Source organism: Phasianus colchicus, chromosome 21 (assembly GCF_987193195.1).
Source record: "Phasianus colchicus chromosome 21, bPhaCol1.hap1.1, whole genome shotgun sequence".
In the NCBI taxonomy this organism is placed as follows: domain Eukaryota; kingdom Metazoa; phylum Chordata; class Aves; order Galliformes; family Phasianidae; genus Phasianus; species Phasianus colchicus.
In genome coordinates, this window is record NC_143456.1 from 4265426 (window position 1) to 4282333 (window position 16908).

At 41.5% G+C, this 16908-nt stretch overlaps 1 protein-coding gene and 1 long non-coding RNA gene across 7 annotated transcripts in view; one reads left to right on the forward strand and one right to left on the reverse strand.

The window, feature by feature from the left end:
* The window catches only part of RABEP1 (rabaptin, RAB GTPase binding effector protein 1), a 44229-nt gene extending 43589 nt beyond the window's left edge, over positions 1-640 (reverse strand). For all 3 annotated transcript variants that reach the window (XM_090122743.1, XM_090122744.1, XM_031591854.2), the window contains exon 1: positions 459-640. In XM_090122743.1, the coding sequence (XP_089978869.1) occupies positions 459-492 (34 nt within the window). In that variant the 5' untranslated portion in view covers positions 493-640. The remainder of the gene's footprint in view (positions 1-458) is intronic.
* Positions 641-658: 18 nt separating this feature from the next.
* LOC116228172 (uncharacterized) lies at positions 659-15222 on the forward strand. 4 transcript variants are annotated; one of them, XR_016459281.1, is made up of 6 exons: positions 659-884; positions 5899-6063; positions 9505-9556; positions 10464-10598; positions 12685-12800; positions 13929-15222. It is a non-coding gene; the product is annotated as an uncharacterized LOC116228172 (long non-coding RNA). The 4 variants fall into 4 exon arrangements; XR_016459278.1 differs by having other exon boundaries at positions 669-884; positions 12685-12796; XR_016459279.1 differs by having other exon boundaries at positions 746-884; positions 10464-10814; positions 12685-12796.
* Positions 15223-16908: the final 1686 nt, after the last annotated feature.

Below are 16908 nucleotides of genomic sequence, written 5' to 3' on the forward strand. Positions count from 1 at the left end.
CTCACGAACCAACCGTCCACGCACAGCTCCGGACCTGAGCCCAAGAGCCCCGCAGCACCGCTGTGATGACACCGCCGTGTGCCCGCATCTCCGTGCTCAGGAGCCTCCCCCAGCACTGCAGATCCCCTTCCCCAACAAGCAGCGTCCTCTCGAGGGCTGCCCTCCCTCCCCGTGCACGCTCGGGAGCCGCCCTCGTCCACAATAAGCCCGGATCAGCCGGCTGCCGTGCCCTCCTTGCCTTCCCGGGGCCTTCCCCGGCCGCCTCTCCCCGCCGCCCTCCCCTCGCACCCGGCCGGGCCTCTCCAGGCGCTCCCCGCGCCGCCCGCCCCGCTCCGATCCCAGCTCCTCAACGCCGCGGCCCGGCCAGGCCGCGCTCCCCCGTCCCCAGCCGGAGCCGCTCGGGCAGGCCGCTCGGCCCGGCGCAGCGAGGCCGCTTCCCCATTGCCGCTTCCCATTACCGTCCGTCGGGGCGCTCGGGCCCGGCTGGGCCATGGTTCCGGCGGGCGGCGCCGCCGCGGCCTCCTCCGCCTCCAGCCGCGGCGTCGGAGCGGGAACCGCTACGCCAGGGGGCCCCGGCGAGAGACGGGAGCTGCCGGCCCGGGCCTCCGCCTCCTCCGCCTCATCCTGACAGCGGCCGCCGGCGGCGGGAGGAGGAGGAGGAGGAGGAGGAGCGCCGCGCAGGCGCCCACGGTGAGAGCGCGGGAGCGGCTGCCGCCCGCGGGGCCGGGAGGGCCGCGCTGCGTGAGGCGGGGTGCGAGCCGCGCTGGGCTTCGCCGGAGCCGGGACGGGCGCTATAGCGAAGCAGCCTGGCCTCTCGAAGGACCTCCTGCCCACCAGGAGCCCCGTGCTGGCGGAGGAGGCTGTCAGTCCTTCCACCGTAGCAGGTAAATACGTCTCGGCTCTACTTTTTAATACCACAGGAGATGCACGGTCTTTAGAGGCTGTAAAATCACTGGGAACAACGTTGGAATGGATGGTGTGATACCAAATCCCGTCAGGGGCGGGATCCTCCTCTCCTGGTTGGCCTGGAATCACAGAATCATTAAGGTTAGAAAAGATCTCTAAGACCACTTAGTCCAACCGTCTAGCTACCACCAATACTGCCCACTAAAACACATCCCTCAGTGCCACATCTCCATGTTTTCTGAACAACACAGTGACCCCAGCAGCTGTGATGCAGCTGTGCCACTGCATCACTGCTCTTTATGGCGAGAACTTTTTTCCAGTATCCAGTCTGAACCTTCCCTGGTCCAGTGTGAAGCCATTCCCTTTTGTCCTTTTGCTGTTACCTGGGAGGAGAGGCCAGTCCCCACCTTGCTACAACCTCCTTTCAGGGAATTGTAGAGAGCAAATCTAAAAGCAATCATTTTTAAACTGACTCTCACAGGACTTTGTCCTGACCCTTCACTTGTGGCCGCATTTCTTTAGGCCTTGCTATCAAACTGTGGCAAGACATAGAATTCTGCATTTCAGATTAAATTGTTGTTCAGTCTGAACAATCTTGAGATAGAGGAGGAGCCTTTGAAAACTATTCCTCTATGTTTTGCCCATTTTGATCATCTTACCCATTTTACCCAATTTGAAGTAAGCAGTTTCCATTTTTGCTGTAAAAAGTGGTCCTTAGGTAAAAACTTACTTACCTCTATTCACAATGCAAGCTATCAGTTTTCTTTTCAAGGGTGTTTGGAGACCGTGGGATTGCCAAACAGTCAGAATTGCTGGCTTAGAAACACAGTCCTTCAAGCATTTCATCACTACCACCTGTCTATTTCAAAATTTCTTAGCTGCTTCCTAGGCTCTTTTAGAAGTAGCTGAATATTAAGCATTGGACACAATAAATCCTTTTGAAAATCTAGTTCTAACTGCAGGAACTGAGGTTTGGAAATTTTATCCTTGTGTATGTTCAAATGAGTACCCCAAACCACCCATATGAACATCTTGTTCATGTCAAGGCAAAACTTGCACTCACATCAATTTGTCCAGGATTAGATCCCTAAAGTAGCACTAACTTTATTGGATGGTTCTTGTTTAATATTTTTTTCTTTTTCTGGGCGGCAGTTGGACTTGACAGATGCAAAGGTTTATGGAGTAGCTATTCACAATGTCTTGTGATGTGGAACAATTGGGTAACTTCCTCTATGCCTCCCCAACGTCCCATTTAATTCTAAACGCTTGTAGTTCTTATAGTCCTGATCTCAAAGGATCTTCCGACGTGACTCAGCTAAACACGAAAAGTGACAAGCAAAGTTTAACTGCAGTCGTGGAAACAGGTCTGTTGCAGTGGCAACACCAGCCGAAACCAGAAGGCTGAATCCCAGTCCCCCGTGCTGTAAATGTTAGACAGGTGCAGTGTTAATGAATCAGCAAGACATGGCTTAGTTCTAGAGAGCTGCAGGTGGATAGATTTATTTATTCAGGAGAATAATTTTCTCCAGCAATAATAAAACTCCTAGATTTCAATACATTTTTATCAGGTATATTTGGTCTAAAAACATTGTCAGCATAAGCACCACAAGCAGCGGACAGAAGTTAGAGGAAGATGAAGAGTGTTAGTAGCAGCTGCAGGAGGGGCTGTCACCTTGCACTTTGCCTGAAATTTAATCTCACGGCCTTGCTGAGAAAGGTAAGTTTGTAGCTTTTGTTTAAACAGTAATATCCAGTGACAAGCAGTAAGTTTGTACAGTCCATGGTTGTCTGGAGACCAGAAGTAAACGGAGGGGGACTGAGATTATTTGTTTGAGAAGGGTGTAGTGAAATGATTTGCGTGACATATCTAAGAGAGAATTGGGTTTTTTTGTTTTCTTTTTCTTTTTTTTTTCTCTGAAGGAAATAAAATGAATAAGCAGCAGAAGAGCTAATTAAATCTTTTCCTAATAGATCCATGTTTTGTGGTTGACTGACTTCAGTGCCTGTAAATGCTCAAGTTCCAAATGAAACTTTTCCTACTTCTTTGAGCGCGCAGAAATCTCTCTTTGTGTGGCACATTAACCTCAGCTGAGGCATGTATTTTTGGAGAATGTAATGATTGTTGCTTTTATCTGTGTAACTAGTCCCAGATCACAGACCTAGTTGAGTTTACTCTGGCTTTATCCCAGTTCCATGTCAGGACAAGATACAATTCCACGTGTTTTACCTCCACTTGCAGTAAAGTACACAGCTTAGGGGGATGTCACACCAAGTCCTTTCATGTGCATGATCAGAGGACTGGGGCTTCATTGCTCTGGGCGTCAGACCAATGAAAAGTGTGATCGTAACAGCTTTGTTTTCCTAGGAAGTGAGGCTAATAAAATATAGAGCTAGTTCCTTTATGTTCATATTGTACAAGACACCACTGTTTTGTACCATAATTAAGCTGATTCTACAAAAAGCGTGTTCTTTAAAAAGATAAACTGAAGTTTTGGACTTGCAAGGCTGAGTCTACATCTGGTGTGAATTCAGTGGGAACAGACTTATGCGTGGCAAATTGGAACCTGGTCTATAGAAGAGAATCAAAATGGATATCAAAAAGTTCCTCTGAAGTGTGCTGTTTCCCATTCATATTGCTTTGCTGGCCTGCTGGCCACAAATTACTTTGATTCCATTGTGCCCTGTATGGTAGGAGTATGCAGCAGCAAATTACAGACCCTGCTTCATAATGTAATTCATCTCATAAACCACCCACTGTTTAATTCAGTCCATCCAAGAAAGCTGATTAACAAGGTAGATTTGGGAAGCTGCCTAGTGGGTTACCAGACTAGCACACTTAGTGGATACAATGACAGAACTGAGGACCAGAAGACTGAACAACTAGAAGAGCTAACTTGGGAGCAACAGCTCATATAACCCAGGTGACTATCAGTAGGCCTTAGACAGTGAAGGTTTTGGTAGTGGTCTCACTTACTGGGCAAACTACAAGAAGGCTGTCTTAAAACTAACGCAATAGGAAAGACCTGATGTGGGGAAAGTAAATAGATGACCAGAAAAGAACAAATGTGTTTTTAACTGCAAGTGAAGCCCAAGGGAAAAGAAGCTGCTCACGTCTCTACGGAAGGACTCAGCTGCTCACAACAGCAAGCCATTGGTTTATTCAACAGGGAAGTAATAGACTTGTCCTTCTAGGAAAAGAGAAAATGGAAACCAGAAGTTATTGCTTGTACTTTATATGTTTCCAGGTTTGCCAGAATTTGTCAACTGTTTCTTCTCAATTTTTTAAAGCAAATGAAAAGCTTAAATTAGAAAGTGCTCAGAGTTTCCCGATGCTTAAACATTTATTTTCCTCTTGTTGAGACTGATGGGTCATTAGCATTAAGCATTAGCTCTGCAGATATGAGTGTTTGCAGACTTTTGTCCTTTCTCATTAATGCAAAGCTTTTGAAGAAAATTCACATTCATTTAAGTATTACTATAAAGAGGTTGGTTGAAAATCCCAAACCAGCCATGCTCTTTGCTTCAAAAGTTGTTCTACAATGCAAGGAATTCAGTCTGGAACAATCACATTATTTGCAATGGTAACTTTTAGTAAACCTTAGAATAGTTTATGTGGTTAAAAACCTTTTCAATTGAAAAATTATGTTATCCCATCGATCGTTTAAAGGATTCCATGTGGTACAGTTCTTTGAATATATGGGAAGCAAATGAAGCCAAAAAAGAAAATTTGGCAGGCAAAAATTGAAGTGCTTGCATTGGCTCTAGATCTAGATATCTGAACATTAATGATCTCATTGGAGAGATGTCTATATTAAGATTCAAAAGCTTTCTGGGTTCCCAAGGGGCAAACTCATTGAATACTGTGATGCACTATGAAACTAAACAATTTTTCTTATTGCAAAATAACCAAGGAATCAGAAACTCATTGCGTGAGCATTGCAAAGGACACATTAAGAGGATAGTCCTGTGGGTAACCTCACTCAGCAATGCTTCATTGGAATTGTCATTGCAGAGAGGTCCAAAACAACACTGCTTTGTACTTAGATGTTGCTTTGTTGAAAGATCTAAAAATATTCCATAACCCATTCAGACTCACAACGTTTATATTAGCATGTTATCTGCATCTGTCTCTGGATGTACAGAGAAGGATGCAGTAGGGTTCAGCCAACCTTCCCACAATGGTTTAAACTTCTAGTGCTATGCAGCCTGCTCAGCCCTTGCATTAGGGAGAACTGTTGCTTAGCCATGCTTAGCCTGAGTTCAGATCTGTCTTCATCAATGATTTAAGCAGAGATGCTGGATTTCGTATTGCAGTAGTTGAAGTGTGAACACGTATAGCCCCTCCTGCCGGCCCTGCTATTGTATTTCAATGAGTGAGAGCAAGTACTGGTGCTGGATAGTCATTCACTGTGTCAGTCACCATACTCCCATTAGTGCTCATCCAGCAAAGCCCAGCATGACACAGCAGTTGGCACAAGGACCCCAGAGAGAACTCTATTGCTTGTCTACCTATTTAAGAGATTCTATTTTTACTTTAAATGCTAAAATAATAATGAGGGGTTCTGCTTTTTAAGGCTGTTTTAGATGGGTATTTCGGAATTGGGAACGCTAAAATTGCAGCTATGGCAAGTATTACATGTAGTTGTATTTTTCAAAAGAAGAGACAATGTTAGCAGCTCATTCATTCAACTTCCTATTCTTGAGAAGACCAGTTCATTAACACCAATAAGATGAGCAATATCAGATCTTCAGGATTGGGCCATTTATCCCATTTTCTCCTTCTGAGGCACAAGCAGATCTGATATCCTATAAATTCTAAAGACTGCATTTTCTACTTGCCAAGAGAAGGAGGGAACGTTACAAGTACCATAAAATTCATCGTCCCATGTGCATTGTATTAAAAGATTTCTGTGTTAAGGCTTCAATGGCAGTGCTTGCTTTGGAGAGTTTTATTAATCCAACCACTGTTAACTCTCACTGTGTCCCTTTTAGAACACATCTTCTGAAGATATTTGAACGTGATAGCCAAGAAGACTGAACAGTTTTTGAAGAAGCAGTGGACCATGCAGCTGAAGAGATGCAATAGGTTTTCATAGAACTGAATCCTTGCACATCCTTCAGATGAATAAGCCCACCCTTCTGAAGAGTTTGGTTCAGGTAAGATTTCTGTATGCTCCAAAAATGTAGCTGGAGTCCTCCTTCCAAACTGGACTCTTCAGTGATTCCTGAGCCTTCTCTGAGGCTCTGCCTGTGCTCATTCAACTAGAGACCCAAATACTTATCAGTACAAACTTAAATCACATATACAGGATATAGGTCAGTAGGTGGACACAGCTCGTCCAACAGTGTCTCATCAATGCCATCCCATTGTAATGAATCCTTTTATTCTGTTTTCCCTGATCTCTCCTAGATGCTACAGTGGTTTCTCTACTTGCCTCTTTATTTTAGCAGGTGTCTTTTCCAAAGCTGTATCCTTTAGATGCAGATACACGAAATAATTTGTACTTTTATGGCACTCACTGGAGACAGAGCATTTTAGTGCAACCAGAAGAGAAGGAATCATCACAGGTTTAGAGAATGGGAAGCTAAGACCTGGAGAGATAGCATAATTTGCCCAGGAATACACAGAAGCTCAGCACAGCAGGAAAAGAAAGAATGTGTATCTCCTAGCCCCCATCTCTTTCTTTCTTTTTTTTCCTTTTTTCTTTTTTTTTTTTTTTTTGCCATAAAATGTATTTCTCTCCTTTACTTATTCATTACACATTTAAAAATATCAAAAGGCTTCTGACCTCCGCTGAAAAATAGCTGAAGACTATCTATTATAAAAGCAGTTAAAGAGATTAAATGGACTCATTTCCTCCAGAAACTCAGTTTGATTCTGTCAAAAATGTTTGCTGCTAGGATACACTTTCTTGCCTCACTCTTTCACCATTCATACAGCATTAAGCAGCTCTCTTCTCCTCTGAGACCACAGGAGGTTTCGCATTATGCCGTTAACCTCCTTCAGATCATTTCCTCCATGCAAAATCCAAGTTACATTTACATGCAGACATAATGTCACTCAGCCCACTTTATGCTGCTTAAATCTCTCTTGTTGCTATGGAGAACATTGATAAGGAGCCAATTAGCAAATAAAATATTTGAGGAGGAATGTGAAAACAGCTACTTGGTGGATTTGTGTGTAATAGGCAGTGACACTTTCTTTGGCATTTGTCCTTACCTAGCTGAGCTTCTTCCACTGCAGCTTAAGCAACATTCTCTGTAGTCGAAACATGCTCTTCGCACTGGATTTTGAGGCTTAGACATGTATCTTTAACTGTATCTGACCCTGGGGAATTTTGACAATTCTCAATAGAACAGGGAGTTTGCTTGTTTTTCATGTGCTTTTGCTGGCATGAAAGTGCAAAGAGCACCATCCAGTGTTTAATCAGAGTAAATACAGAAGAATTCAATGACTGATATAAAGGCATCTCTGCTCATTTCACACTTGGGCTACACTTGGTGGGGCCAGTGAGGATCTTAATAAAAAGAGGCTACAGTCAGTTGGAAAAGAGACTTCTGAAGGAAGACCGGCAAGGTTGTCAACCTGTCATGAAAACATGAGACAACGTGAAGGTCACATCTTTTAAAGAAGAGCTAGATATTTTGATGACCTAGGGAGCAAAGAAGACAAGCAGGAGGAGGTGGGGTTAGCACTAGATGGGAGTTAGGCAAGAATAGTAGCAAATTCAATTTATTAAAGGAATGTGCTATGGCAGAGAGAGAAAACTGGGTCAGATCCTTATGTTGTAATCCTTCCTCTTAGTGAACTGAGCAAAAAGAGGTTGGAAAGTTACACTGGCAGTTAAGAAAGTAAGGGAGAAGTGACTTCAGCTGTTCCTGCTCAGTCTCAACAGCCTTGTATATAGATTGACAAATGTGGTAACCTTGGGTTTTAAGAAGAAAAATGATACAAATAAAAGATTTTGCACAGAAGAGTGCAGTGAGCTGTAGTTTTTATCACATAGGACTGCAGGATTTTGGTAGGCCAGACAGAAAGGGCTGATAGGACAACAAGGGGTCTATGAGGAAAAAATGGTCAGAAGTCCATTTAATTAATATCTGCAATAAAGTGATACCCAAATAAATGCCCAAGTGCAGCTTCTTCATGGAATAAGAATTGTGCTATATATTGAAGCTCTAGGTAAACAAGCAGACAGTTTTTGATATATTATGAAAATGTTTTTATTAATCAAAAATGCAGAGTACTCTGGTTTATCACAGTATTTACAGTAACATATCACTAATACATCCTCCTTAAAACCATACTTTGGGCTGGCATAAATTAGAAAAGCTATAATCCAAGACAGCCTCTCTGTTGTGTTCAGGATTCCCAAGAACAACTTAGCATGTGTTTGCTCTTACCCTTTTTATATTGGACGTGCAGAGAGGGACTCATTTCTTTCATTAATATTAAGCACAGTTTTGTTTATGCCTTGTGGCAGAAGTGCCCAGATGGTGTGGTTTGAATGCTGAAAGCATGAGAAGCATTTAATGTTCTGTGGTGCTCTGTTAAAGTTGTATGAATAGAACATCTGGTATCAAATCTTGGGATAAATCAATTCCTGCAAGTATTTGGACCTACTCTGGGTCTGTGCCTTGTTCCAGTTCTGCATTCCCTCTCTTACTTTCCTGTTTCTAGAGCCAGTAGAGGATGGTTTATTGCCTGGTGCAACCCATTATATTCCCTTTGTTGGAGCTTGGCAATTAGTTGAGCAAAGAGTATAAAAATCACTTTGGCATCTGTGGGGTTGAAATGGCAACACTGACTTAAAATGCCCCTGAAAGGCTTTTTATCTGTCCTCAGGGTGGCGGAAAAAGGAATGGTCATCCAGAGATTTCAGGAAGGTGCTGCTTGATATGTGTGCAGCTTAACCCTACTGGGCAGTTTTTGTCTATGTAAAACTTCTCTGCCCACTGTAGGGACACGGTGTGGATGCATCCATGCAAGACCTCCCTGCCAGGGAGAGTGAATGCTGTCCCACTGCTCAGCACTGACAGATTCCACTGCCAGTCCTGCTTTATACATGAGAAAAAGTCCTGCAGATTTGAAGAGTGAGAAGGGGAAATGCGAGCTGTTGTCACGTTGTATGATTGATACCATACAACAGATGCAAGTGCCCACAGTTAAGTTAATCCTCAGCCCCAGTCTTCCAAATCATGAGCCACTGCTGAGCATCACAAGGAAGGGCAGGCTCTTATGCTTTTACTTCAGTAATTATTTTTGCCTTAGGAAGTGTTTAAAGAAAAGCTAAGAAAGGCTGAGTACACATTGCTCCTGTTACCCTTCCTGAGCCTTGACTCTACATTTGGCCAGATTTTCAGGTCAGTGATGTTGCAGATACCCAGAATTTACCTGACTCTTGGATCTCTGACCAAAACCATGATACAACATCAAGTGGGAATTCCTAAGCTGCGTTTATAATATGATGAAGCAACTGTCTGACGTGCAGCAACCAGAAAAAACAGCTCACAAGGTTATGCTATTGAGGAAATAAAATATTTTGAGTCTTGTTATATGTAAAGGGCTGATTTTCTTCTCTTTTCTCCTCTTTGCAGGCTTTGTACATCAAACAAACTTCAGTGAAGTTATTTGTGCCTCACACAAGTGGTAAGAGGAAAGAGAAGAAAGTTATTCATATTTAATGCTATTTTGTGCCAGATGTTTTGCTGGTAGAAATCCATAGCTCCACAGGCACCAATTTCTTCAGGATCTGGAATGTCTGGCCCAATTTCTTTCTCATTCTGGATGGTCTATGAAAGAAACCACTTTATTTTGCAATATTGAATATTCTTGCTGGGAAGCTATAAGCAAAAACAAAATAATGAGAGACAGGATCTCTAATAAGCTTCCTGTCACGAAGCTCTGGTTCTATTGAAGCATATGTGTTTGCTGACTTGTTTCCAAAAGGTTTTTTGAGTGGTGGTGATTAGTTTCTGTTGTACTGATGTTATCTCTCTGCAGTCTCATTCAATACAAGTAGTTCTGTAAACAGTGAAGTCTTTTTTTCCTACAGATTTGTATCTTGGATTGTGTTTCAGCATGGATTCTCTGATGTTTAATGGGGATCGAGTTCATGTTTAGCCAATTTCTTCAATGAGGGATGAATAATCTGTCTTTTTGGCCATCTATTTTTACAAAATTTGCTGGAATTAAGTATCTTCAACGCTCTCTGTCAAAGTTGACTGGAATTTATGAACAAGTTTTTGAGTTATTCAGGGCTGTCCAGTGTAGATAAAAGAGTGTCATTTTCTTACAAAAACAGAATGTAAAAATGCATTCTTAAAGTATTTTGTCCTTGTATACTACCTGCTTGATTCTATTCTATTTGTGACCAGTCATATAGGATACGTCTTATTTGTAAAGCTGTATTAAGGTATGATGTGTTTTTTTGCCCTGTTGAGTGCATATTAAAGCATCCTTAGTTTATTCTTGTCATGGGCCAGATTGTATTTTTTTTGGTCCTTGTTGGAATATGGGAAAAGATGCCACACATTTAACTTCTGTGTTTACACAGGTGAGTGCAGACAAAGGACGTATGGTTGCTCGTTTAGTATCAGAGATTCCCATTTCTGGTTTGGAAAGGAAGAAAGGAAACACAGAATTGAATATGACCTTTTAGCTTGCTGAGTCCAGTTTCGTGCTTCTGCAGGTAGCTACGTTCTCAATCCTTCTCACAAGCAGATAGTGCTATTCAAAAATGTACTCTTTCCTCCTCGTTGTGTCTCCTATCTTCCCAGTTACCTATTTTATTTGGGAAATTGCTCTAGAATCTCCTAATTTTGACTGGAAGAAACCCACTGATTTCTGTGGTCAACTTATTCCAGAAAAAAAAGACATCTATCCAATTTTTTGTTTACATCTGTAGGTAAGACAGATCTGGGTGTCTCTTTATCTTTTTATCCTTCTGTCAAGTTACTTTGCTTAATGTAAATGAACAATTAATTTAAAATAGAAAAAGATAGTAATTTAAAAGGGAGAAGAAGTGGATCAGACAAGAAGGTGAGTGGATCAGACACGAATGTGATGTGTTCATTATGCCATCTGTTTATGGTAAAAGAGGAGCTGTCACACGGAAACAGAATAAGAGGTAGAGATCAGGCCTCTCTCATCTTTCCTTGCAAAATAGCCAGATTTCTTCACTTGATGACAGCAGACTAAGCCCTTGATTCTGAGCTGAATCTCTGAATGATCCCAAGAAAGACAGCAATGGAAATTTTAAACCCCAATTCTGGAACTGTGATTGTTCCTGCTGTGAATTTTTTCCTTCAAAAGATGTTATCAGCTGGAACAAGTGTCTGCATTATGCAGTGACCACGTTTTGGTGCTCGGCAGCCACTCTTAAACACTGGACACAGCCTTTCACAGATACTGGCTGCAGTGACTTCCTTCAGATTCTTCAGGTCCAAATGATTTCTGAACAATGATCATCCCGGTTCCCTAAGAAAACATATCAGCAGCCAAAGAAAACTGGAGCGAAATGTGGCTAAACTCATTAGTTTCCACATTGATTCTTTGCCTCCTTTAAGCCTCAGCTGGTCCCAGTGGTCCACAGGGGTGTGCATGGTAGGCAGCCTTGACGTAGGAACATCACCCTGTGCCTGGCAGATAAAGATTGGAAGGGATATTTCCTGTTTTCTGTCCCCTTTTGGGACTGGCAAGAGGAACAGCACAGAACATGAGCAAGTCTTCCAAATCTTTGTTAACTGGAAGGATGGTGGATGTTGGCCAGTGGTGTCAGGATGTAAAAGAATAAGCAAATCAGAGTCTCAGGAGCCTAACAGGAAATGCAGACGACTGGGGGTGAGTGTCCCAACTTTTTTTTTCTCTTTTTTTCTTTTTTTTTTTGAATCTTAGACTTTAGCAACTGATGTGACAACAAGCAACCACAGCCACAAAATATACATTTGAGAACAGATGTGCATACATATCTCTGATCTCAACAGAAGTGTTGTTCATGATCTCGTTGCCATGTGATGCCACCTTCATATTTAATTTTGGTTGTTATTTTGGCTATAAGAGTACGCTGTCTACTTGTGTGGCTGCAAACTCAGATCTGTGTAGGTCTGTGTTACCTAAGATTTAATACATTCTTCCCATATTTGCACACCTCTCCACAGTTTGTGGAGAAATTTAAGGTCCAAAGTTCAGCTTTATGTTAATAAATCCAGATATACCCAATATTTAACTTCCATGGTCAAAGAAACTGCCCCAAGAGTTGGTTGTCCTGCTGCATTTAGAAGGTGTCTGTGACTGTGTGCTGCAGAACTTCATGCAACCTTAGGGGAAAAAAAAAAGAAAAAATAATAAAAAAAAGCCAAGTGTATGCTCAATGGAAAACAGATGGATTTTTCATTAGATATAACTTTTAATGATCTGCTTTAAAAGTAAAGATTTGCCATTCCGAGTAGAAGAAGGGCCTCCTCATAGCTTTGTGTAGATCCCAGGATCATTATCTTAGCTACAGATAGAATTGCAAGATCCTTGTATCATTAGGAGTACCAGTCAGACATCTCTGCCACTGCTAGACTTCCAAACACAGCAAAACACTTTGGGGGCCTTAATAATATTTTTCCCTAAGACGTGTCTTCATTTAATGATGCAGAGTTGTTATGGGGCTGGCAGTTGGTTACTCGGTTTCTGGAGTATTCACCATTTAACCTAAGGTCAGAATAAAAATCTTTGAATATTTATTGCAAGACAGATCTTTTGCTTCACTGAGGGACTTGTCTTCACAGTCAACCATGGTGTGACTCCTCCAAGTGGTCTTACTGGCTGTGAGAGGTGGCCCCAGCAGTCTAGAAGGCCTGAAGACCCTTCCTGAAAAGATGAACCCTGCACTGTGTGCCTGTAGGTACTAAATCAACTTTTGACAAGTAGAGAACAATGTAGTCCCAGGGTTTTAGGAATAGATGGTTGCTGCCAAACCACAATAAATGCTTTTGTCTGGAACTCATGGAACAGTAACATAGCAAAGGAGGGTGTGCCCCTGTCCATTAGTCCCTCCAAGCAAATTCTCACAGACATGTTACCAGGAGTCAGATAGATTTCATGAAGCTAGTGGAGAAATAAGCACTCTTTCCTTACAAAGAAAGGCAGAAATACTGTAACTCAGCAAAACATAGGGCTTTTTTTGTTCCTAAGAGTTATGCAAGAAACTCTAATGCCCATACCCAGACAGCACCCTCTAAAATGAGACTCATATGAGAGAATTTGCATTACCTTTCTTCTACTGCAAGTTGATAAAATTGCTTTACTTCCTCAGCATATATATAAATACAATCTGTGTCTCCAACTGTTTTCCAGTTGGAGACTATGAATCAGAATTCAAGCTTCTCAAAGTCCAAAGAAGTTTGGAGCTGATGTTCTGGTTCAGTGTCACCTCTGTGGAAAATACCTGCTTAAATAATAATAATAATAATAATAATAATAATAAAAACTGCATTAATAAACAAGAAATCAGTTCCTTGCTCTTAAGAGAGGTACTAGAAGGATCAATTGTAAGCTATTACAAATTATTAATTGAGTACCACTCAAATATGTATGGCTTTTCCCACTCCTTATTGAGATGATGTGTTGGTAACCTTCTTCAGCTTCCAGACTAGATTTCTAAATGACAAGAATATGTCCATATATATTCTTGTGCCCAAACTCTCTTCTAGTTTAGATTACACTTAAATAGAATGTGAAGCTAAATATTAGGTTTGAACAACAAGATCACATATCCCACTAGTTCTATGGGTTTGTTGCTCTCTTTTAAAAAATGTTTTAATAAAAATATTAACAGTTTTTAAAAGTTTTGTTACTTATTATATTATAATAACTATAATTATATTATATAGTTTTGCCAGGTCTGCTCCAGAAGCAATGTTTCCTATTTTATGACATTGGCCCATGATGTCAGAGGTGGATGTTGGTGATATGACAGTAGAAGTTGGACCTTCTCACCAATATTCCATTATATTTTGTTGTTTGTTGACAGATGGCAGCAGAGGAGCAGTCTGACAGAATGGCATCTCATGTGGAAGTGCATATGAAACAAAAGTGTGGAACTGAATTCCTTCATGTGAAAAAAGTTGCACCCAATGACATTAACTGATGCTTGCTGAACATTTATGGAGACCAAACAGTGGATGTGAGCACAGTGAGGCAGTGAGTTTCAGTGCATTTCAGCAGTGGTGACAGTAACCATAGGTCACCACCACTGGTGCAGGTTTTGATGAACATAGCATTCAGGCTCTTGTTCATCACTGGTTAAAATGCACAGGTAATGGTGGTGGCTATGTTGAAAAGTAGCGCTTTGTAGTTGAGAATTTGCTCTCTCAGTCAGTTACTGTACTCATTGTATCTGTTGTTGTTTCCATGAAAATAAATAGGAGGCATTATGTTTGGAGAGACCTGCATACATGTGGCCCAATTCCTCTTCACTCAATGCATCCTAGGCAAGCCAAAGGGTTGAACACCCATGTAGTATACCATGAGCACAAAGCCTCTTCCATCAGACTAGTGATTAAAAGAAGTAGTAAAGTGCAGATACTGTTGTTTTTGAAGGAGGCTGAGTGAATGAATTCTCAGCGTATTCTAAACAGGCACCTTCAAGAAGTATCTAGTTATTCAAACCTGGTCACTCAAGGGAGAATTTTGCCCTAAGTAAAAATATAAAGCTGACCCCACAATTGGACTGCTTCATACATGTTTTAACCCCCTGAACTGCTTGGGGTATTAGCATATGGGATCTTTTATTCACAAGTGCAGTAGTGTCTGAGTGCATGAGGAGTGCTGATTAAAGCTATTCTGAGTCTTTGAGTGCTTTTCTGGCATTTCAAGAGAGGCAAATTCTCAAAAAAAGTAAATTGATCTTTTGAGGACTCTTTGCTGCACCAGTGAAGTATTTTAGCAGTGATGACTTCCAGAGAAGTGATAGAGGAAATACTCACAAGTGACTTCCAAAGCAAGGTGCTTCAGAAGAGAAGTTGAGTAGTTTTAAGATCAAATTTTAACAGGTCCTGGATGCCTCCTAAAGTTGCTTCCTCAAGCATCTGCACATCAACTCCCTTCACAATTTAAGCTGAGCATACAAAAACGCAGTATGGGTAGGCACTCTTGAATGTGCTGCTCTGTGTGACTTCCTCATAGTCACTTGGCAGTTCAGTAATAGAAATAAGATAGAAATAAGAACATAGGGTTCTTTATGTCTATTGTGTCCATTAGAACAATGCTGCTGAGACAGAAGGTCTGGCCTTCAAAATATAAAGCCTGAAAAGAAAGCTTTGGGGCTTTTTTTTTTTTTTTTTTTTTGTAAGGTCCAAATGTGTTTCATTCAGCTTTGCTGCTACTCCCAAAGTCTGGTTATAAACAAGTATGATATTTACCCTGGAAGCTGCACATCTGGATTGCAGTGTCTGTAACTGCTTTCATTGTCATGGTAGTTTTGAGCCTCATAATACTGTGTGTGTGTAGAGAACAGCTTGTAAGAGGTAACCTGAGACAACTCTGTTTTATAGTGAAGACCTTAAATATCTTAAATCACCAGTCTGCAAGATAGCCACAGCCTTCAACCTTCTATATTTGACTCCACAGTCCTAAAATTTTGCTTTTAATGTCCTCCAGAATTCTTCTGAGTCTAACTGCTCCCTATCAAATTTCCATGCTGACTTTTTGTCCAAAGCAATGATATACCAGCTACTTTCAAGGGAGATGAACATGAACTTCAGAAGAGTCCACCTCTAGGTGTAAACCCTTTTATACTGTTAGACAGCAGTAAAACCTTGAAATTCATTTCTTTACATTGCAAATACAGTGATGTAAGCTGCCAGCATTATCAATACTTAGTGCCAAGTGACAAAATATTGTGTCTGAATAACCCCTGTGTAAGTGACAGGTTGTTTCCTTACTGCAATATGTTGTCATATCCTTGGTGTCTTCGGATACTGCACCGTGGAGGCTGTACATGTCTGAATGGATTAATATTTAAAATGTTGTTAATTAATAGCTTAGGAAAAAAAAACCAAACAACAGTCCTGTGTCTTGATTCCACCTGTGGTTGCCCAGACCACCTCAATGCAGGTGGTCCCTGAAAAGCTGCAGTAATAAATAGCCATTTTGTTCCAGTGTGGGCAAAGAACCACTCAAAGGGACATAAAACTCAGAGGCTTCCACTCGTGCACAATTCATACAAAGTAAGGGTTTGAATGTGCATAGCTGCTGGCAGAATGGAAGGAGGACACAAACTGTTCACTCTAAGGGACTGAGGTCAGCTAGAGAGAGCTACATTTGCTTGGAAGAACTGACAGACTACATTGGTTCTCTCCTTTCTCTTTTACTTCTTGGAAAGGTTATCCTAAAAGCTTTTCCAGATGTAAAGACATGGTGGTAAGGTGTCAGTGTGGAAGAGTTAAGATGCAGCACTTTTGTTTAAATTTGCTTTTACCTTCTGCTTTTAACTCCTACTCGCTACAGCTGTGGCTTGACAGCTAACTGACTTCTGCATAACTTGTGGCTGATTACCTCATGTCCCTGGTTTCCTTTGCGCTTGCCTGGGTGATTCTTTGCTCTCACAAGCAGAAATATGGACAGAGCCATAGAAGAGTCATTTATTAACCACATAGCTTCAGGCAAACAAATAAGGCTGCATACCCCAGTCTGGATAATACTGTGCTGCGGAACTGTTTGAAGCTCTGCAGATTTACTGATATCAGTGGAAGGCCTGGCTGTAAAATACAGAGGTAGAAATGTAACGTGTGTTTGTCCAGCATCTGGCATTCTCTTACCCTTCTTCCAACTGGGTGTCTCTGTGGACCTCTTTCATAAATCACTACTAACACATGATACTTCTGGATAAGTTCTTTCTCAGAAGCTACTGCAATACTGAGGATTAATTTTAGCCTACCCATTTGTTCTGCTCTTCAGCAACAGCAGAAACTTATCTCATTTTATGAGTGATTACCCATATTATTAAATAT